At 42.1% G+C, this 19033-nt stretch overlaps 1 protein-coding gene across 1 annotated transcript in view; it reads right to left on the reverse strand.

The window, feature by feature from the left end:
• Window positions 1–18657, reverse strand: part of LOC311107187 (plectin-like) — a gene marked incomplete at its 3' end in the record, with an annotated part of 62664 nt that extends 44007 nt beyond the window's left edge. The window contains exons 1-6 of the mRNA XM_084149676.1: window positions 18326–18657; window positions 16088–16149; window positions 7182–7271; window positions 5088–5165; window positions 4795–4887; window positions 889–1055 (exon numbers count right to left, since the gene is read on the reverse strand). Of these exons, the coding sequence (XP_084005802.1) occupies window positions 889–1055; window positions 4795–4887; window positions 5088–5165; window positions 7182–7271; window positions 16088–16149; window positions 18326–18443 (608 nt within the window). The remainder of the gene's footprint in view (window positions 1–888; window positions 1056–4794; window positions 4888–5087; window positions 5166–7181; window positions 7272–16087; window positions 16150–18325) is intronic.
• Window positions 18658–19033: the final 376 nt, after the last annotated feature.

Here is a 19033-nt window from a genome sequence, read left to right on the forward strand (position 1 = left end):
ATGTCGATATAGGACTTGTTTTACTGTGGATATAGATACTTTTGTACCTGTTTCCTCCAGCATCTTCACAAGGTCCTTTGCTGTTGTTCTGGGATTGATTTGCACTTTTCGCACCAAAGTATGTTCATCTCTAGGAGACAGAACGCGTCTCCTTCCTGAGCGATATGATGGCTGCGTGGTCCCATGGTGTTTATACTTGCGTACTATTGTTTGTACAGATGAACGTGGTACCTTCAGGCGTTTGGAAATTGCTCCCAAGGATGAACCAGACTTGTGGAGGTCTACAATGTTTTTTCTGAGTTCTTGGCTGATTTCTTTTCATTTTCCCATGATGTCAAGCAAAGAGGCACTGAGTTTAAAGGTAGGCCTTGAAATACATCCACAGGTACACCTCCAATTGACTCAAATGATGTCAATTAGCCTATCAGAAGCTTCTAAAGCCATGACATCATTTTCTGGAATTTTCCAAGCTGTTTTTTAGACAGTCAACTTAGTGTATGTAAACGTCTGACCCACTGGAATTGTGATTCATTGAATTATAAGTGAAATAATCTGTCTGTAAACAATTGTTGGAAAAATTACTTGCACAAAGTAGATGTTCTAACCGACTTGCCAAAACTATAGTTTGTTAACAAGAAATTTGTGGAGTGGTTGAAAAACAAGTTTTAATGACTCCAACCTAAGTGTATGTAAACTTCCGACTTCAACTGTATATTACAGCAGGTCCAAGCAATCGCATGTAATCACAAAGTGGTTAGGCATAGCTTAAAAAATTTGTTCTTGCATGTCCATTTATCCCTCTGGCACAACTTTCACCCGTGACACCCACAATTTCCTCAAGCCCCAGTCAGATCACCTCAATACTACTCCTTCAAGGATGCATCTCACCTGTGTTTGTGTATGACAGCATTGAAGAGCTTGCCGTCCCTCCAGCTGGTGGTGAAGTTGTCGCAGCGCATCCCGTGGTATCCCTCCACCATGCGCTGGGACCACAGAAGCAGCTTCTCCTTGGCCGTCATGTCGTCTGACTGGCCATTCACCTGGATGTCAGAGATCTGGGGGAGGGGGGTATTGGTAAGCATTTGTATTGGTAAGGCAGGCTATAAAGTATACTTTAATCATGGTCCTGAGGATCCATAGGGTATACAGGCTTTTGTTCAATCCTAGTAGTACTAACAAATCTGATTCAACTAGTTTGATGATTAGTTATTTATTTGAATCAGGTGTGTTAGAACTGGGCTTGAACAAAAGCTAACACACCTTGTAGGTCCCCAGGACTGAATAACACTGTTATAGATGGTTCAAGGTGTGGTGGGTTGGGTTGGCAAAAAGGCTGGCAAAAAGGGTTATGGGCTGTGGATAAAGGGCACATAATGGAAGAGAACTGTGCGTGCTTTGGTATAATCACTATGCATTGATTTGAAGTTCAAAGGCAGGGAAACCTTTTTCCAATAAGTAAATTGACTTGATCCAGGCTTAAGATGACTCACATTTTCAACCTCAATAACCAACAGTCAGATGTAAAATGCACATGAAATCCATTGCAGTTTGCTGCTGTGAAAACACTCCAAACAGCTTTTGTTCCCGGTTGCAGAATCCAACTTGTGAGAGTAAAAACATCCATGGGGCACATAATTTAATAAGGTGCAGTGAATTCCTGCAGCGAATTCCTGCTTAAACAAAGCTGGAAGATAAAGCTATGAGTCATAGGTACAGCCTCGAGAATCTCTCAGCAGTCTATTTCCCTCTGGTGAGAGAGATGATAACTATTGCATCTACAGGAAGCTTCAACAATACTGAGGTAACGTAAGGTAAATGGTGGAGCTGTGTTTACTTTAGTGTTTCATTGCTGTTGCTCAATGCTCAATACTACGTCTGCATTGCATACTGTGTTCAATGCATTGTTAAATAATGAATGTTTGCCTTGCTAGAAATATAATGCATAACCCAAACCCCTCTCAACCACCAAAAATAAAACAATAATCAAAGAAAAAACGGATGATCCATGGAGTAATGGTTTATTTTAGTCATAACAATACATTTTATAGAGGCTTATTGGAACAAGAAAGTTTGCTTTATGACCAATGTGACATTTTCAATGTTTAGCCGGTGGTGGCACACTGTCAGTGGTTCTAATACCACTTTCAGGCTTTTTTGAAGGAAAGGGTGGAGAGAGGAAAAATTTTACCATCCCTCAAAGCCTTACCATCCCTCTCTCTTCTTCTCTGTAGTGGGGGAACCCCACTTCTATGTAGGTACTCATTATGTGTGTGCAAAGCTGTCATCAAGGCAAAGGGTGGCTATTTGAAGAATCTCAAATATAAAATATATTTTGATTTGTTTAAAACATTTTTGGTTACTACATGATTCCATATGTGTTATTTCATAGTTTTGATGTCTTCACTATTATTCTACAATGTAGAAAATAGTACAAATTAAGAAAAACCCTTGAATGAGTAGGTGTTCTAAAACTTTGGACCGGTAGTGTACACCACACGGAAACATCAATTTGCCTTTATGAGAATCTAGAGAGATTCCCACTTCCTTCTACTTCATCAAGGAATCAAACCGTAAACAAAAGGATAATCATGTTGTCCTTATGGGCCTAAGTAGTGCATTACATAGGGAATAGGGTGCCATTTGGGATGAATTCAGATTCCTCTCATCAAAAAATAAGTATAGCCAACGGTGGGACTCGTTGAAATGTTTAGACCTGCTACCTACCCATCTCTCTTTTCTGCCTCCCCACAGGAAACACTGAGTCACCCTGGAGTGGACGGAATCCCACATGCTGGTATAACCCAGTACACCAGTATCCCAGTATAACCAGTATATCCATTATAGAAACAAAGAATCTCCTTGTGCCCTTCTTTTTCCATTTTTCAATATACTCTCAACTGCTAAACAAATAACCAAATACTCCCGGCATCTCCCATTTGAGGAGAAATAATTTCCATCCTTTATTGAGTTATATTGAGGATGAAAACCTCACATGGTATTCAAATGAGTGTTTCAATATGTTTAAAAAAAATGTTTAGTCTGAAATCCCTCAGACATATAGGAATCATGAGTAGTAGAGTTGTGTATAGACAGCGGGTGCCAAACGCTAAAAGAGGCCGATTTGTAATAATTGAATTGGACTCATATCTGCTCTGTCAACAGAAGCGGTGGGCTTGGAGTTGATTAGTTGGCCCAGAGAAGTCATAGTGTACTACTGTAGCTTTCCCTACTACTGCAGGCAAGGATCAGAAATTATCCTTCCAGGTGAAACATACACTACATGGCCAAAAGTATGTGGACACCCATTCAAATTAGTGGATTCAGCTATTTAAGCCACACCCGTTGCTGACAGGTGTATAAAATCCAGCACACCGCCATGCAATCTCCACAGACAAACATTGGCAGTAGAATGGCCCATACTGAAGAGCTCAGTGACTTTCAATGTGACACTGTAATAGGATGCCACCTTTCCAACAAGTCAGTTTGTAAAATGTATGCCCTGCTAGAGCTTCCCCGGTCAACTGTAAGTGCTGTTATTGTGAAGTGGAAACGTCTAGGCGCAACAAAGGCTCAGCTGCAAAGTGGTAGGCCACACAAGCTCACAGAACGGGACTGCCGAGTGCTAAAGCGCGTAACGTGCAAACATCGTCTGTCATCGGTTGCAACACTCACTACCGAGTTCCAAACTGCCTCGGGAAGCAAAGTCAGCAAAATAACTGTTCGTCGGGAGCTTCATGAAATAGGTTTCCATGGCCGAGCAGCCGCACACAAGCCTAAGATCACCATGCGCAATGCCAAATGTTGGCTAGAGTGGTGTAAAGCTTGCCGCCATTGGAGCAGTGGAAACGCGTTCTCTGGAGTGATGAATCACGCTTCACCATCTGGCAGTCCGACGGACCAATCTGGGTTTGGCGGATGCCAGGAGAACGCTACCTGCCCGATTGCATAGTGCCAAATGTAAAGTTTGGTGGAGGAGGAATAATGGTCTGGGGCTGTTTTTCATGGTTCGGGCTAGGCCTCTTAGTTCCATTGAAGGGAAACACTACAGTTGACAGTGCATTCGGAAAGTATTCAGACCCCTTGACTTTTTCCACATTTTGTTACGTTACAGCCTTATTCTAAAATTGATTAAATTGTTTATTTACCCTCATCAATCTACACCCAATACCCCATAATGACAAAGCAAAAACAGGTTTTTATACATTTTTGCAAATTTATTAAAAATACAAAGCAGAAATACCTTATTTACATAAGTATTCAGAGGACTCTGAATACTTTCCGAATGCACAGTACAATGACATTCTAGACGATTCTGTGCTTCCAACTTTGTGGCAATAGTTTGGGGAAGTCCCTTTCCTGTTTCAGCATGACAATGCACAAAGCAAGGTTCATACAGAAATGGTTTGCCGAGATTGGTGTGGAAGAACTTGACTGGCCTGCACAGAGCCCTGAACTCAGCTCCAGCCAGGCCTAATCGCCCAACATCAGTACCCGACCTCACTAATACTCTTGTGGCTGAATGGAAGCCACAGCAACAATCCAACATCTAGTGGAAAGCCTTCCCAGAAGAGTGGAGGCTGTTACAGCAGCAAAAGGGGGGCCGACTCCATATTAATGCCCATGATTTTGGAATGAGATGTTCGACAAGCAGGTGTCCACATATTTTGGCAATGTAGTGTAACAAACAGGTTATAGGATGTTTTACCTGGATCCCATCACCCTGGCCTAGGCCTATCATTTGAATAATAATAAACATATTGGTTCGTGTTATGTTATGAGTGAAGCATGACATACCTGGAAGTGAAGGATGATGGTCCATATCAGGCCCAGGGTCAGCTTGGGGTTTCCATCAGCGATGTCATCATTCCTGATGTTGACAAGTTTAACCTGTCACAAATGGGACACAAGTATGTATAACCATCTTATAGAAAATTGGCCCTCTAGATTAATTTATATCTAAATGGTTAGCTAATGGATTATAAGGTATTGGGACTATTAGCTTATATTATAAGAATCAGTTCAATTGAGAAATGACATTTTACTTAAAAAACATAGATATATTGATGTATTTAATCATCACACTGTACCTGTCTGTGTTTGAGGAAGTCCAGTGCGATCTGTACATTCTGCAGTTTGTGGAAGCGCATGCGCCCCTTCTCCCTGGGCTGTAAGATGTGAGAAGAGATTGAACTTTAGAGAGAGAGGAGAACACACATACAGTACCAGTAGGACAGGGAAGAGCAGGCCCCATGACTGGAGACAAGGTATTTCTGACCGAGAACACATTTTATATGGATTTCAATCAGCAGTCTTGGTCCTATATAATCAACCACATTGAATGGACATTGAATTTGAGATTTGACTCCAAATTTGGTTGAGTTGTGGTCAGAGCTAAACATAGTATCTCATGACTGTCCAGTCACCCCTTAATTATACATCAGGCTTTACATGGCCCTATTGAAAAGCATTGGAACGAGATCCAGAGGCATGAACATTCTAAGGAGAATGGGTGAAGATGAGAATGTTAAACCTGGACCTCTAGCTACTGGATTCCTCCAATCATCAATCACTTCCATTGCTTGCTCCAAGAGACTAACTTCATCCATGTTCAATGCATCGATCTAAACATTACAAAATCTAAACATTACATAAAAGTGACCCTTGGAGTTGGACCCTGAGACAAACTAGCATTTTTTTTGCAGATAAATTATACCTAAATGACATTATCACACTTTGATCTACAACACAATCCATTCTTACCAAGCAGATACCTGGAGCCAAGCAGCAGTGATTAGAGTCTTTATGCTTCTCAATCTCTAGATAATAGTCAAGTGTGCAGGAGACCTGCATATCCGGCCACCATTACATGCATAGGTGCAGCAAGTCACAAGCTCTCAGCCAATCACAAGCTCATCTACCGTACATGTCAATCTCTTATTGGCTTGCAGTGATGTCACGCTGGCCTCGGTTTACAGTAAGTTGGGTCAAATGACCGGATGCCTGTATCTCTTTCTGAGACCTCGTACTAATATGCTAAGACTTGGATGGAACTAGCAGACACAGATGGAACTAGCAGACTGAACATGAAATGATCTAGTGCTGAAACTAAAGGAAATATCCCAGTGTTTCTAATAAGTAACTAAAGATGGCTAAATACCTTCCAAGGCACCTACTCCACTCACATAGCTTATCAAAGCACAACGACTAGGCACTACCAGTAATTTACCACACAATATCCCCAAATCCATTGGGAAAACACAAAAAAATATAATCTTACATCTGCATTCCCTACTCAATGACCCTGAGTGCAAGCTTATTTTGTCTTGGAGAGCATCACAAATGGCACCCTATTCCCTATATAGTGTACTATGTTTGACCAGGGCCCATAGGGTTCTGGTTAAAAATGGTGCATTATGTAGGGAATAGGGTGCAATTTGGTACAAAGCCCTAGTCTCTGCAAGCTCTTCGACAGATGGAAGAGGACAATGACGTTGCGGACACAGAGACAAGGAAGTGACATCAACATGCACAACCCGGCAGCCACCTGGGGGAGTGACAGATGCCACGCCCGAGGAGGCGCTACACAGTCCAGACCCACTCACCAACCGCGAGTTCCTGACAACGTCACGCTCCCTCAGCTACCACAGCAAGAGCATGGCAAGAGAAGAGGCAGAGGCAAAGGGGGCAAAGGTCAGGGCAAGACAGGAATTAGAAAAGGAAAAACAGGGGTCAAACAAGTGCAAAAAGGTTAGAGAAGCAAATTATGAAATTAGTGTTAAATTAATGCTACGAGATATTACTTAAAAAGTGCATTATTACCAAAAACTACTTCAAATCAGTGCTATGGATAGGTTAAGTCAAATTGTGAGGCATTCTTAAGCATGTACTGTATCGTTTGTGGACCACATACTGTATCTCCGCAAGTTTCAACACATGCAAGAAGGTGGTGAAAACAAAACCTACCAGCCCAGGTTGTGTATTACATGTGACGTCAAGTATAGGAAAGATGTAATGACTAATTAAAAGATTATAGTATAATGGACTGAAAAGCAACTGATGTGAGTAGGATGGGGAAAAGGGACAGAAGGAAATGAGAGGTTGGGAAGGAAGGTTGGATAGGTTGTAGCAGAGACAGAGGTCCTTCTCCTTCCAGTCAGAGGGCAAAGGTCACAGGGACTCACCAGTGTCTCTCCAGAGAGCACCTCCAGCAGAGAGATGAGGTTGTGTCCATCTCGAAGGTCCTCGTACAGGTCAGTGATATGTCGCTGGGCCTGGGGAGGGGAGAGGTCAAGAGAAACAGTTAGAGACGAGTCACAGAGAGACACAATGGATTCATTATGGTTCAATGCACTTGAAGTTAAAGGGTTTCTCTGTTATCTATAAGCTGATCAGCTGTGAGGAATGAATGCTGCTTACGTACTGTAAATACTCATGATCTAACAAGACCGGTGCTCAGAAAAGCTCTGTTCGTGAAGGAACAACACTGTTCTTGACAATATAATCTGGGATTAGGGATCAAACATAGAGCCCTGTAATTTTCCATAATAACTAATAACCAAGACTTTTGCTATTTCAGTCATTCAGGCTAAAACACTCTTGCAATCACTACTTTGGCAGACTGGAGTCACCATTGTATTTGAAACTAAAGAAACCTCCAGTAATGCAACAGTATCCCTGTCGGTATCAGTCAGTAACTCTTGATTGTATTCATACTATACTACTCACACACAGCAAAATCATCACACCAAAAAATCTAACATCAACAAGTGTTTGTCTGAGAAGCTGAAGATGCATTGCTTAGATCAGTGGTTCCCAACTTTTTTAGGTTACTGTACCACCAACTGCATTTTGCTCTGCCTGTAGTACCCTCTCATGTGCATTTTACATGTTCTATGTTCTCATGAGGCTTCTCAAGTACCCCCTGTGGATAGGCCAAGTACCCCTAGGGGTCCTACTACCCCTGGTTGGGAACCACTGGCTTAGATGAGTGACCTGAATAGTTTCCATTAAACATTTTGATTTACAGATTGATAAAACTACTTGTTGATCTTCTTATCCTAATTTGATTTAGCTAATAGCGATGCAATTTATAGAAAGGGTCACACAACCTCCTGCTGTAGCAATTACAGTGACTTTGTCCAAAGTCAAACATTTCAATGCCTCTTGAGAGTTAATTTGATAATAGGGTATCTTTCATATGCCACCTAATAAAATAGCACTTAGTCCTAAGCAATTGCCAGATTGGTTTGATGGGACATGCTTTGGTCGGCCACTTTGTTCTGCAGGCAGGCTGAAGCAGCGATTACATTAGGAAGATAAGAGAGGAGGGAAAGAGACACAGATAGGACAGAGGTTAGATATTTAGGTGCCCGGCTAGAACGCCTGAGGAGAGGAGCCGCAAAAGAACCCATGCAGAAAATAATGCGTGTCCACTCAGCACTCTGAACAGGCCTGCTCACAGACAATCTGCACCTACCTCTGCTCTCCAGTGCTGATGGAAGGATGGAAAGACAGGATGAGAAATGGAGGAGAGGAAAGAAGAATGAGCAAAAAGGTGGACGTTCATTTGACTGACAGAGAGAGATGTTAAAAACAGTGTGAGATTGTTTGGGTAAAATATACAGTACTGTCTTGCGTTGCTCAATGCCTTTGTTTTCGTATTATGCCAATCATATGTAAAATGTATGCACTGAACTTAAATCTATATTTCACCATAGTGAAAAAGACCATAGGAAGAGTGAGATGTCCCACTTGATTTTGCCTGAACAACAGCCCTCAGGAATGAGAGGTGTCTGACTGGCAAGGATCCACAACTAGACCTGTGTACCTCCCTCCCAGTTAATCCCATGGTCCTATTCTGAACAAGGCCCAAACAGCCCTGGGGTAGCCAAAGCCCTGACCCACACAGGTCCACTAGATCCACATGAGAGGGATTTCCTTTACAATGGAGAACCAACTCAGGACAAAACCTGCTGGCTCTGAGTCACCAACCGTCCCCGTGCCAGAGGATATCTACGCCCCTCTCGCATGAATCACACAGACATTTCACACAGAGTTTGACACACTTGAGTTCACCGGTGAAAAACAAAAAGAAGAGGGAAATAGAGACTCCTCACTTTGACTTCTCTGATTCAGCAATGAGATATAGTACAGCAGACTGCTAGGGCGCTTTAGTTAGTTGGTTGATTCCACATTGTTTCAAATAAGTGAAATCCCTCATTTTCTGTTCACTGACACTTACACAGTCCATATATACAGTATATTCCACCCTCTTCTGAGGAGGGTGGGATAGCAGGAGCAACTGTACATCCATACTGTAAGAGGCCCCTAGACACCCTTGCTAGGGGCCTCAGCATATACTGAGAGTAACAGAAACATCTCTTCAAGAGAAACTAATTGAAAACTCTGTAATGTGTCCCACTAGCCAGAAACCCTCACGGGTCCATCACCTCCACCCTGGTGCTCTCTCTCTCAGTCTGCCCACTCCAGGGCTATGTCCCAAATGGCACCCTATTCTCTATTTTGTGCACTACTTTTGACCTGTGCCCTATGGGGAACAGGGTGCCATTTGGGATGCACATTAGAGCCCCAGAGGCCAGACTGTCTGTGGGCCAGATGTGTGTGGAACATGACCCATGCCCAAAACTCCAGCCCCTCCAGCCCACCTCGCTCTCCTTCATAGAGCTAAAGCGAGACCAGATGCTTGTGACTCACTCTCACACATAGCACAGAAATAGCATGTGTATACGTACTGCCATTGTGCTGAGAACAAAATCAAAACTGGTATGAAAATATGTTTTCAGCACAAGTAGGGTGTTTATTTTCCAAGTAGCTCCAAATCTTATTAGGAAAACTATGTGAATCATAATGGAACTGTATGGTACAAATCCATGTTTTCCAGTAAAAGTACAGTGGTTTTCCAAGTCTTTTTATGCAAACCAAGCTTCCGTTTGAGGAATGTCGGATGATTCATTCTATTAATGCAGCACCAGATGCCTGTGTTTTCCTCTTCTTACCATAGACACTTGGACTTCAACAACAGGCAACCAAAAATATGTTTTTGTGACTGTCACTGTAGAAATATGACAGTGGCCTGTATGGGAACCATTGTACAGGCTCTCTAAGACATCTCAGGCCATCTGAGGTCCTTTCACTTATCTACCATTATCGTTAAGCAGACCCTGAATAGTCTGCACTTAACAAACTGCTCAAGCAGTGATAATTGTAGTAACTTGTATGTTTTATGACCAGCTGGCTGGATAAACTACCAGAGAAATGGATGCAGTAATTTGGCCATTGGCATCGTTATACAGTATAATTATGTACCGTCTACGTCAAAAGTACATTCAGAGTTGGACGGTTGGACAGAACATCAAATATTTGACCAAATTTGCTTCTAATCAACATTTGTTTTTTCCTATCTTGCAGTTTTCAAAGTCGCTATCATGTGAACAGCTGTGGATTGAGTGAACCAAGATGAGTCAAGAAATATGCTGTAATTGCAGCAATTAAATAATAAAAAACGATTTACTGCTCATATGATCAATTGAAGCCTTTTTAAAAGCTTTTGGTCAACAGTTTGCCAAGAGGCAGAGAGCATGAAGCTTTGCACCGTGTGCTCTTCAGTCAGTCAGAGTATAGTGACTCATAACAGAAACATTCATCTGCTGCCACTGACAGAAAACAAGACCCTCTGGCTACGTCCCAAATGGCACCCTATTCCCTATATAGTGCACTACTTTTGACCAGGGCCCTATTCCAATGTGCATTCGGAAAGCGTTCAGACCCCTTGATGTTTTCCACATTTTGTTACGTTACAGCCTTATTCTAAAATCGATTAAATTATGTATTTTTCTCATCAATCTACACACAATACCCCATAATGACAAAGTGATAACAGGTTTTTAGATATTTTTGCAAATGTATAAAAAAAACAAAAAACAGAAATTTAGACCCTTTGCTATGAGACTCGAAATTGAGCTCAGGTGTATCCTGTTTCCATTGATCATCCTTGAGATGTTTCTACAACTTGATTGGAGTACACCTGTGGTAAATTCAATTGATTGGACATGATTTGGAAAGGCACACACCTGGTTATATAAGGTCACACAGTTAACAGCGCATGTCAGAGCAAAAACCAAGCCATTAGGTCGAAAGAATTGTCCGTAGAGCTCCGAGACAGGATTGTGTCGGGGCACAGATCTGAGGAAGGGTACCAAAAAATGTGTGCAGCATTGAAGGTCCCCAAGAACACAGTGGTCTCCATCATTCTTAAATGGAAGAAGTTTGAAACCCTCAAGACTCCTCCTAGAGCTGGCAGCCCGGCCAAACTGAGCAATCGGGGGAGAAGGCCTTGGTCAGGGATGTGACCAAGAACCCGATGGTCACTCTGACAGAGTTTCAGAGTTCCTCTGTGGAGATGGGAGAACCTTCCAGAAGGACAACCATCTCTGCAGCACTCCATCAATCAGGCCTTTATGGTAGAGTGGCCAGACGGAAGCCACTCCTCAGTAAAAGGCACATGACAGCCCACTTGGAGTTTGCCAAAAGGCACCTAAAGGACAGACCATGATAAACAAATTTCTCTGGACTGATGAAACCAAGATTGAAATCTGGCACCATCCCTATGGTGAAGCATGGTGGTGGCAGCATCATGCTGTGGTGATGTTTTTCAGCGGCAGAGACTGGGAGACTAGTCAGGATTGAGGGAAAGATAAACTGAGAAAAGTACAGAGAGATCCTTGATGACAACCTGCTCCAAAGCGCTCAGGACCTCAGACTTGGGCGAAGGTTCACCTTCCAACAGGACAACATCCCTAAGCACACAGCCAATATAACGCAGGAGTAGCTTCGGGACAAGTCTCTGATATGTCCTTGAGTGACCCAGCCAGAGCCCGGACTTGAACCCGATCTAACATTTCTGGAGAGACCTGAAAATAGCTGTGCAGCGACGTTCCCCATCCAACCTGACAGAGCTTGAGAGGATCTGCAGAGAAGAATGGAAGAAACTCCCCAAATACAGGTACAGTGGGGGGAAAAAGTATTTAGTCAGCCACCAATTGTGCATGTTCTCCCACTTAAAAAGATGAGAGAGGCCTGTAATTTTCATCATAGGTACACGTCAACTATGACAGACAAATTGAGATTTTTTTTCCAGAAAATCACATTGTAGGAGGTTTAATGGATTTATTTGCAAATTATGGTGGAAAATAAGTATTTGGTCACCTACAAACAAGCAAGATTTCTGGCTCTCACAGACCTGTAACTTCTTCTTTAAGAGGCTCCTCTGTCCTCCACTTGTTACCTGTATTAATGGCACCTGTTTGAACGTGTTATCAGTATAAAAAACACCTGTCCACAACCTCAAACAGTCACACTCCAAACTCCACTATGGCCAAGACCAAAGAGCTGTCAAAGGACACCAGAAACAAAATTGTAGACCTGCACCAGGCTGGGAAGACTGAATCTACAATAGGTAAGCAGCTTGGTTTGAAGAAATCAACTGTGGGAGCAATTATTAGGAAATGGAAGACATACAAGACCACTGATAATCTCCCTCAATCTGGGGCTCCACGCAACATCTCACCCCGTGGGGTCAAAATGATCACAAGAACGGTGAGCAAAAATCCCAGAACCACACGGGGGGACCTAGTGAATGACCTGCAGAGAGCTGGGACCAAAGTAACAAAGCCTACCATCAGTAACACACTACGCCGCCAGGGACTCAAATTCTGCAGTGCCAGACGTGTCCCCCTGCTTAAGCCAGTACATGTCCAGGCCCATCTGAAGTTTGCTAGAGTGCATTTGGATGATCCAGAAGAGGATTGGGAGAATGTCATATGGTCAGATGAAACCATAATATAACTTTTTGGTAAAAACTCAACTCGTCGTGTTTGGAGGACAAAGAATGCTGAGTTGCATCCAAAGAACACCATACCTACTGTGAAGCATGGGGGTGGAAACATCATGCTTTGGGGCTGTTTTTCTGCAAAGGGACCAGGACGACTGATCCGTGTAAAGGAAAGAATGAATGGGGCCATGTATCGTGAGATTTTGAGTGAAAACCTCCTTCCATCAGCAAGGGCATTGAAGATGAAACGTGGCTGGGTCTTTCAGCATGACAATGATTCCAAACACAATGCCCGGGCAACGAAGGAGTGGCTTCGTAAGAAGCATTTCAAGGTCCTGGAGTGGCCTAGCCAGTCTCAAGATCTCAACCCCATAGAAAATCTTTGGAGGGAGTTGAAAGTCTGTGTTGCCCAGCGACAGTCCCAAAACATCACTGCTCTAGAGGAGATCTGCATGGAGGAATGGGCCAAAATACCAGCAACAGTGTGTGAAAACCTTGTGAAGACTTACAGAAAACATTTGACCTGTGTCATTGCCAACAAAGGGTATATAACAAAGTATTGAGAAACTTTTGTTATTGACCAAATACTTTTTTTCCACCATCATTTGCAAATAAATTCATAAAAAATCCTACAATGTGATTTTCTGGACTCATTTTGTCTGTCATAGCTGACGTGTACCTATGATGAAAATTACAGGCCTCTCTCATCTTTTTAAGTGGGAGAACTTGCACAATTGGTGGCTGACTAAATACTTTTTTCCCCCACTGTATGCCAAGCTTGTAGCGTCATACCCAAGAAGACATGAGGCTGCAATCGCTCCCAAAGGTGTTTCAACAAAGTACTGAGTAAAGGGTCTGAATACTTATGTAAATGTAATATCCATTTTTTCTTTTTATTAGTAGCAAAAAAATTATACAAATCTGCTTTTGCTTTGTCAATATGGGGTATTGTGTGTAGATTGATGAGGGGAAAAAACTATTCAATACATTTTAGAATAAGGCTGTAACGTAACAAAATGTGGAAAAAGTCAAGGGGTCTGAATACTTTCTGAATGCACTGTATAGGGAATAGGGTGCCATTTGGGATGCACACACTATCTTTACCATGCAATGAGTAAACCTTCTTTAATATTTTAGCAGTATATCCCATTCCAGTTGAGAATGTAATGTATCTATCCAAATCAGAGCCACAGAGCACAGATAATGGCTTAGTTACAAGTGATTTCTTCAATGAGACTCTAAGCTGGTATGTTGTCCTGTGTATCACATAGATATGTACAGTTGAAGTCGGAAGTTTACATACACTTAGGTTGGAGTAATTAAAACTCGTTTTTCAACCATTCCACAAATTTCTTGTTAACAAACTATAGTTTTGGCAAGTCGGTTAGGACCTCTACTGTGTGCATGACACAAGTAATTTTTCCAACAATTGTTTACAGACAGATTATTTCACTTATAATTCACTGTATCACAATTCCAGTGGGTCAGAAGTTGACTGTGCTTTTAAACAGCTTGGAAAATTCCAGAAAATGATGTCATGGCTTTAGAAGCTTCTGATAGGCTAATTGACATGATTTGAGTCAATTGGAGGTGTACCTGTGGATGTATTTCAAGGCCTAGCTTGACATCATGGGAAAATGAAAAGAAATCAGCCAAGACCTCAGAAAAAAAATGGTAGACCTCCACAAGTCTGGTTCATCCTTGGGAGCAATTTCCAAACGCCTGAAGGTATCACGTTCATCTGTACAAACAATAGTATGCAAGTATAAACACCATGGGACCACGCAGCCGTCATACCGCTCAGGAAGGAGACACGTTCTGTCTCCTAGAGATGAACGTACTTTGGTGCGAAAAGTGCAAATCAATCCCAGAACAAATCAAATCAAATCAAATCTTCTTGGCCACATGCGCCGAATACAACAGGTGCAGACATTACAGTGAAATGCTTACTTACAGCCCTTAACCAACAGTGCATTTATTTTAAACAAAAAAGTAAAAATAAAACAACAACAAAAAACAGCAAAGGACCTTGTGAAGATGCTGGAGGAAACAGGTACAAAAGTATCTATATCCACAGTAAAAACGAGTTCTATATCGACATAACCTGAAAGGCCGCTCAGCAAGGAAGAAGCCACTGCTCCAAAACCGCCATAAAAAAGCCAGACTACGGTTTGCAACTGCACATGGGGGACAAAGATCGTACTTTTTGGAGAAATGTCCTCTGGTCTGATGAAACAAAAATAGAACTGTTTGGCCATAATGACCACCGTTATGTTTGGAGGAAAAAGGGGGATCTTGCAAGCCGAAGAACACCATCCCAACCATGAAGCACGGGGGTGGCAGCATCATGCTGTGGGGGTGCTTTGCTGCAGGAGGGACTGGTGCACTTCACAAAATAGATGGCATCATGAGGAAGGAAAATTATATGGATATATTGAAGCAACATCTCAAGACATCAGTCAGGAAGTTCAAGCTTGGTCGCAAATGGGTCTTCCAAATGGACAATGACCCCAAGCATACTTCCAAAGTTGTGGCAAAATGGCTTAAGGACAACAAAGTCAAGGTATTGGAGTGGCCATCACAAAGCCCTAACCTCAATCCTATGGAACATTTGTGGGCAGAAATGAAAAAGCGTGTGCGAGCAAGGAGGCCTTCAAACCTGACTCAGTTACACCAGCTCTGTCAGGAGGAATGGGCCAAAATTCACCCAACTTATTGTGGGAAGCTTGTGGAAGGATACCCAAAACGTTTGACCAAAGTTAAACAATTTAAAGGCAATACTACCAAACACTAATGGAGTGTATGTAAACTTCTGACCCACTGGGAATGTGATGAAATAAATCATTCTCTCTACTATTATTTTGACATTTCACATTCTTAAAATAAAGTTGTGATCCTAACTGACCTAAGACAGGGAATTTTTACTAGGATTAAATGTCAGGAATTGTGAAAAACTGAGTTTAAATGTATTTGGCTAAGGTGTATGTAAACTTCCGACTTCAACTGTATGTGCACTGCAATGTTTTAACTCCCTTGCAGCTGCTTTCCTCTAAAATTGCTGAATGAATTATGGACCCCTATAAAATACATGGATGAGATGATCACATTGAATTGCAATGAGCTGAATCTAGTTGTGCATGTTTTTTGGGAACACCCCATTACAGCTTTGGTTATTGTAAAGTTTAGAGTAGATGAGGGATGAGCTCAAGAGTGAGGTGTTATATGTCCTCATCTTACCTTCATCAAGTGCTTGTTGACCCATTTCGTGAAGGTCTTTTTCTGTACCCGGTCCCGTTCATCTATAGGAGAGAGAGAAAGTGATGGTCAATATCAACAGCATGCAGACACTCAACTTCAACTAAGAGACCAAGAGTTATACAGATATAGAATTATGTAGTCTTTGAGGTAATGTCTATGGGGATCACAAAAAGTTTGGATAGTTCATACAGTTAAGTGGGGTGGTATGCTCACATCCATAACACATTTGTCCCAAGTACTGGATCAGAGAGGACAATAATGTAGAACAAACAAATACAAAATATATACTCTCAAAGTTTCATTGGACAGTCCTTACAATGCCTTGGCAACATATGAGGGGTGAGATGGAGTACCTTACAGTGTTACTATTTGTTGCTCAACTGGGGAAGAGCATCCTCCCTAAGTAAACATGTTCCACCTTGTAATACTGTTCTCAGGTCTGTTTTTGATTCCACCGTGTGATTATTAACTCTAGGGGACTGTCAACACATGTCTGATTATGGGGAAGAGTGAAAACTGTCCTGCTATCCCACCACATCTACCAGCAGCAGGCGTGAGTAGTACAATGTTTTCCACACAGCCTAACAAGGCACCTGATCCAAGCCTGGCAAGTCCAATGCCAAGGCAACCTAACTTTCACTTCCCTATTCAGTCTCATTCTGTACAGTAGTTTAACACAGCATTAACGTAATACAGTAGCCGGCTATATGTTCTTATCTATGCTTGAAATATAGAGACGCTTGAGAAAGTAAACATTGACTACAACTCAATTGTATCAAAGCACAGCCTAGCATGGGAATTTAAGCTATTATTCCTTCATAAGCCATCTGTGACTTGAGAAACAGAGTTTGACTTCATCCTCAGGATAAGCTCTTAGATCAAAGCAGATCTCATGTGACAATGAGAAAGAATAGAACAATGTCAGCGCCTGGGGAGTCATAGGGCAGGGCAAAAGAGGAGAGGATGTGCCCCACCAATGCCAAATCCCTTTACTGGTACTGCCTGTGAATCACACATGCATGGTGGCTTGGAAAAACTACACCAACACAGAAGTGGCAACTTGAGGCGCCACACAAAACATTTCCTGTCGTGCCAACGCAGCATCCCCATGGCAGCCAAGTCAAATCCCCCTCAGATATGTTTTTAACAGTAAGGCTACATCCAAATGGCACTCTATTTCCTATATAGTGCACTACTTTTGACCAGGACCCATAGGACTCTGGTCAAAAGTAGTGCACTATACAGGGAATAGGGTGTCATTTGCGATACATCCTAAGAGTCCCCCTGCCGTGACACTGACTATGATCTACAGAAGCAAAGGTCAAGGTGTAACTGAAAAAAAAAACACTTAACATTCCAAGCCCAAAGACGTTGCAGTTCAAAACATCATAATGGGAATTGAAATCCATTTATCCTGATTCTGTGTTTTTGGTTGTAAAGCTCATTTACAGTCTGGAACACTTTCCTCCGAGCCATCGCTATAGCCTTTCATAGTCTGAGATACTGAAACAAGGGTTAGAGTTAAGGGTTAGCCTTTCATAGTCTGAGATACTGAGACAGAGGTTAGAGATTAATTGGGAAGGTATCCGATCTCCTACAAAAACCTTCAGTCTACTGCCATAGTAATATATAGTGCTCTCAAAAACAGCAAGACTATTTTTATTGGTCTATTCTCTCAGCAAACATGTATTTAGTTATGGTCCACAACCGTATGTTTTAATTGGCTGTCCTAAAGTAATCTGCTAAAGTAAACTTGAGTGATACTTTAATAAAACAATAAGGCTGGACAAAACCAGTGACACATGAAGGGGTGTGGCCCTTTGATAGCCATAACATGGCAGTGCTGTGACAGTAATGGACAATGTCTCCGTTTGTATATTTTACTTACATGAAACATAAACTAACTTGGCCTAGTGGTTCATAATTACATAGACATAAACTGTCATATCCACCGACAGTTGGGTAATCGCAGGTAATCGTTTGCAATACAAACTAACAAGCGAAAGCTAAATATTTCAACACAGATACATGAGTCACATGATTTTAGAGGAAATCATAACTAGGGAAAAAAACATCAGTTACTCAATCAAATAAAAGTTCAATAAAAGTGAAGTATTTCTACCAGATTAAACCAAGCAAAGATCTGTCTCTCTTTTTGAGAACAATTAAAACTCCAACTAGACTAGCCAAAACCATAAGACACTATGATAATTCTACCTTTCCTTCCATCGGTGGCCTTGAGCATCCCCTGGTAGTAGTATCCCTCCTCAGTGAAGACCCTGTCACTTCCCACACTATCAGTGGAGTAGGTTCTGTAAACCGGCTGCATTGACATCCCGCTGTCAGTTAGGCGCGGTTAACTCAGAGTAATAACAGTAACAAATACAGTTTGTAAGGTTACTCTGCCTAGTCTCTGAAACTTCTGCTTCTCTTTATTGCTCAAAACGCTGCTTCATGAAGAGCGCAGAGAGAGCATGTAGTCAAGTGGGTGTGTTGTAGCTCAAGCCTGTGATTCCGTCCCTGCTCTCCCCTATTTCCCTCTCGCTTTCCCTTTTTTTCTCTTGCCTTTGCAAAATGCCTGCCTGCAGGCTACAATGTCAGGGCCCGTCATTCCCTGCTCTGTGTTGTGTGCACTGAAAGGGAACATCCCATATCCTTCCAGCCCAGCCCACCCAAGCCCACCCTGGCCAAACCTCAGCCTAGCCCAGCACCTCCCTGAGGGGGAGAGATGGTGGAACACATAAGGAGGCTGATAGCTAGACAGGTTTACTAGGGAAAAATACAGAACCACCATATGATTTGTATGGATACGAAACCTTCACAATTATTTCTATGGGCATTTTTAACAAAAACATTTATTCCAAAGAAATATAAATGTTTTTGTTAAAAGCGCCCATAGAAATAATTGTGAAGGTTTCGTATCCA

This window comes from Coregonus lavaretus, assembly GCF_964263955.1.
Source record: "Coregonus lavaretus genome assembly, chromosome: 3".
Classification (NCBI taxonomy): domain Eukaryota; kingdom Metazoa; phylum Chordata; class Actinopteri; order Salmoniformes; family Salmonidae; genus Coregonus; species Coregonus lavaretus.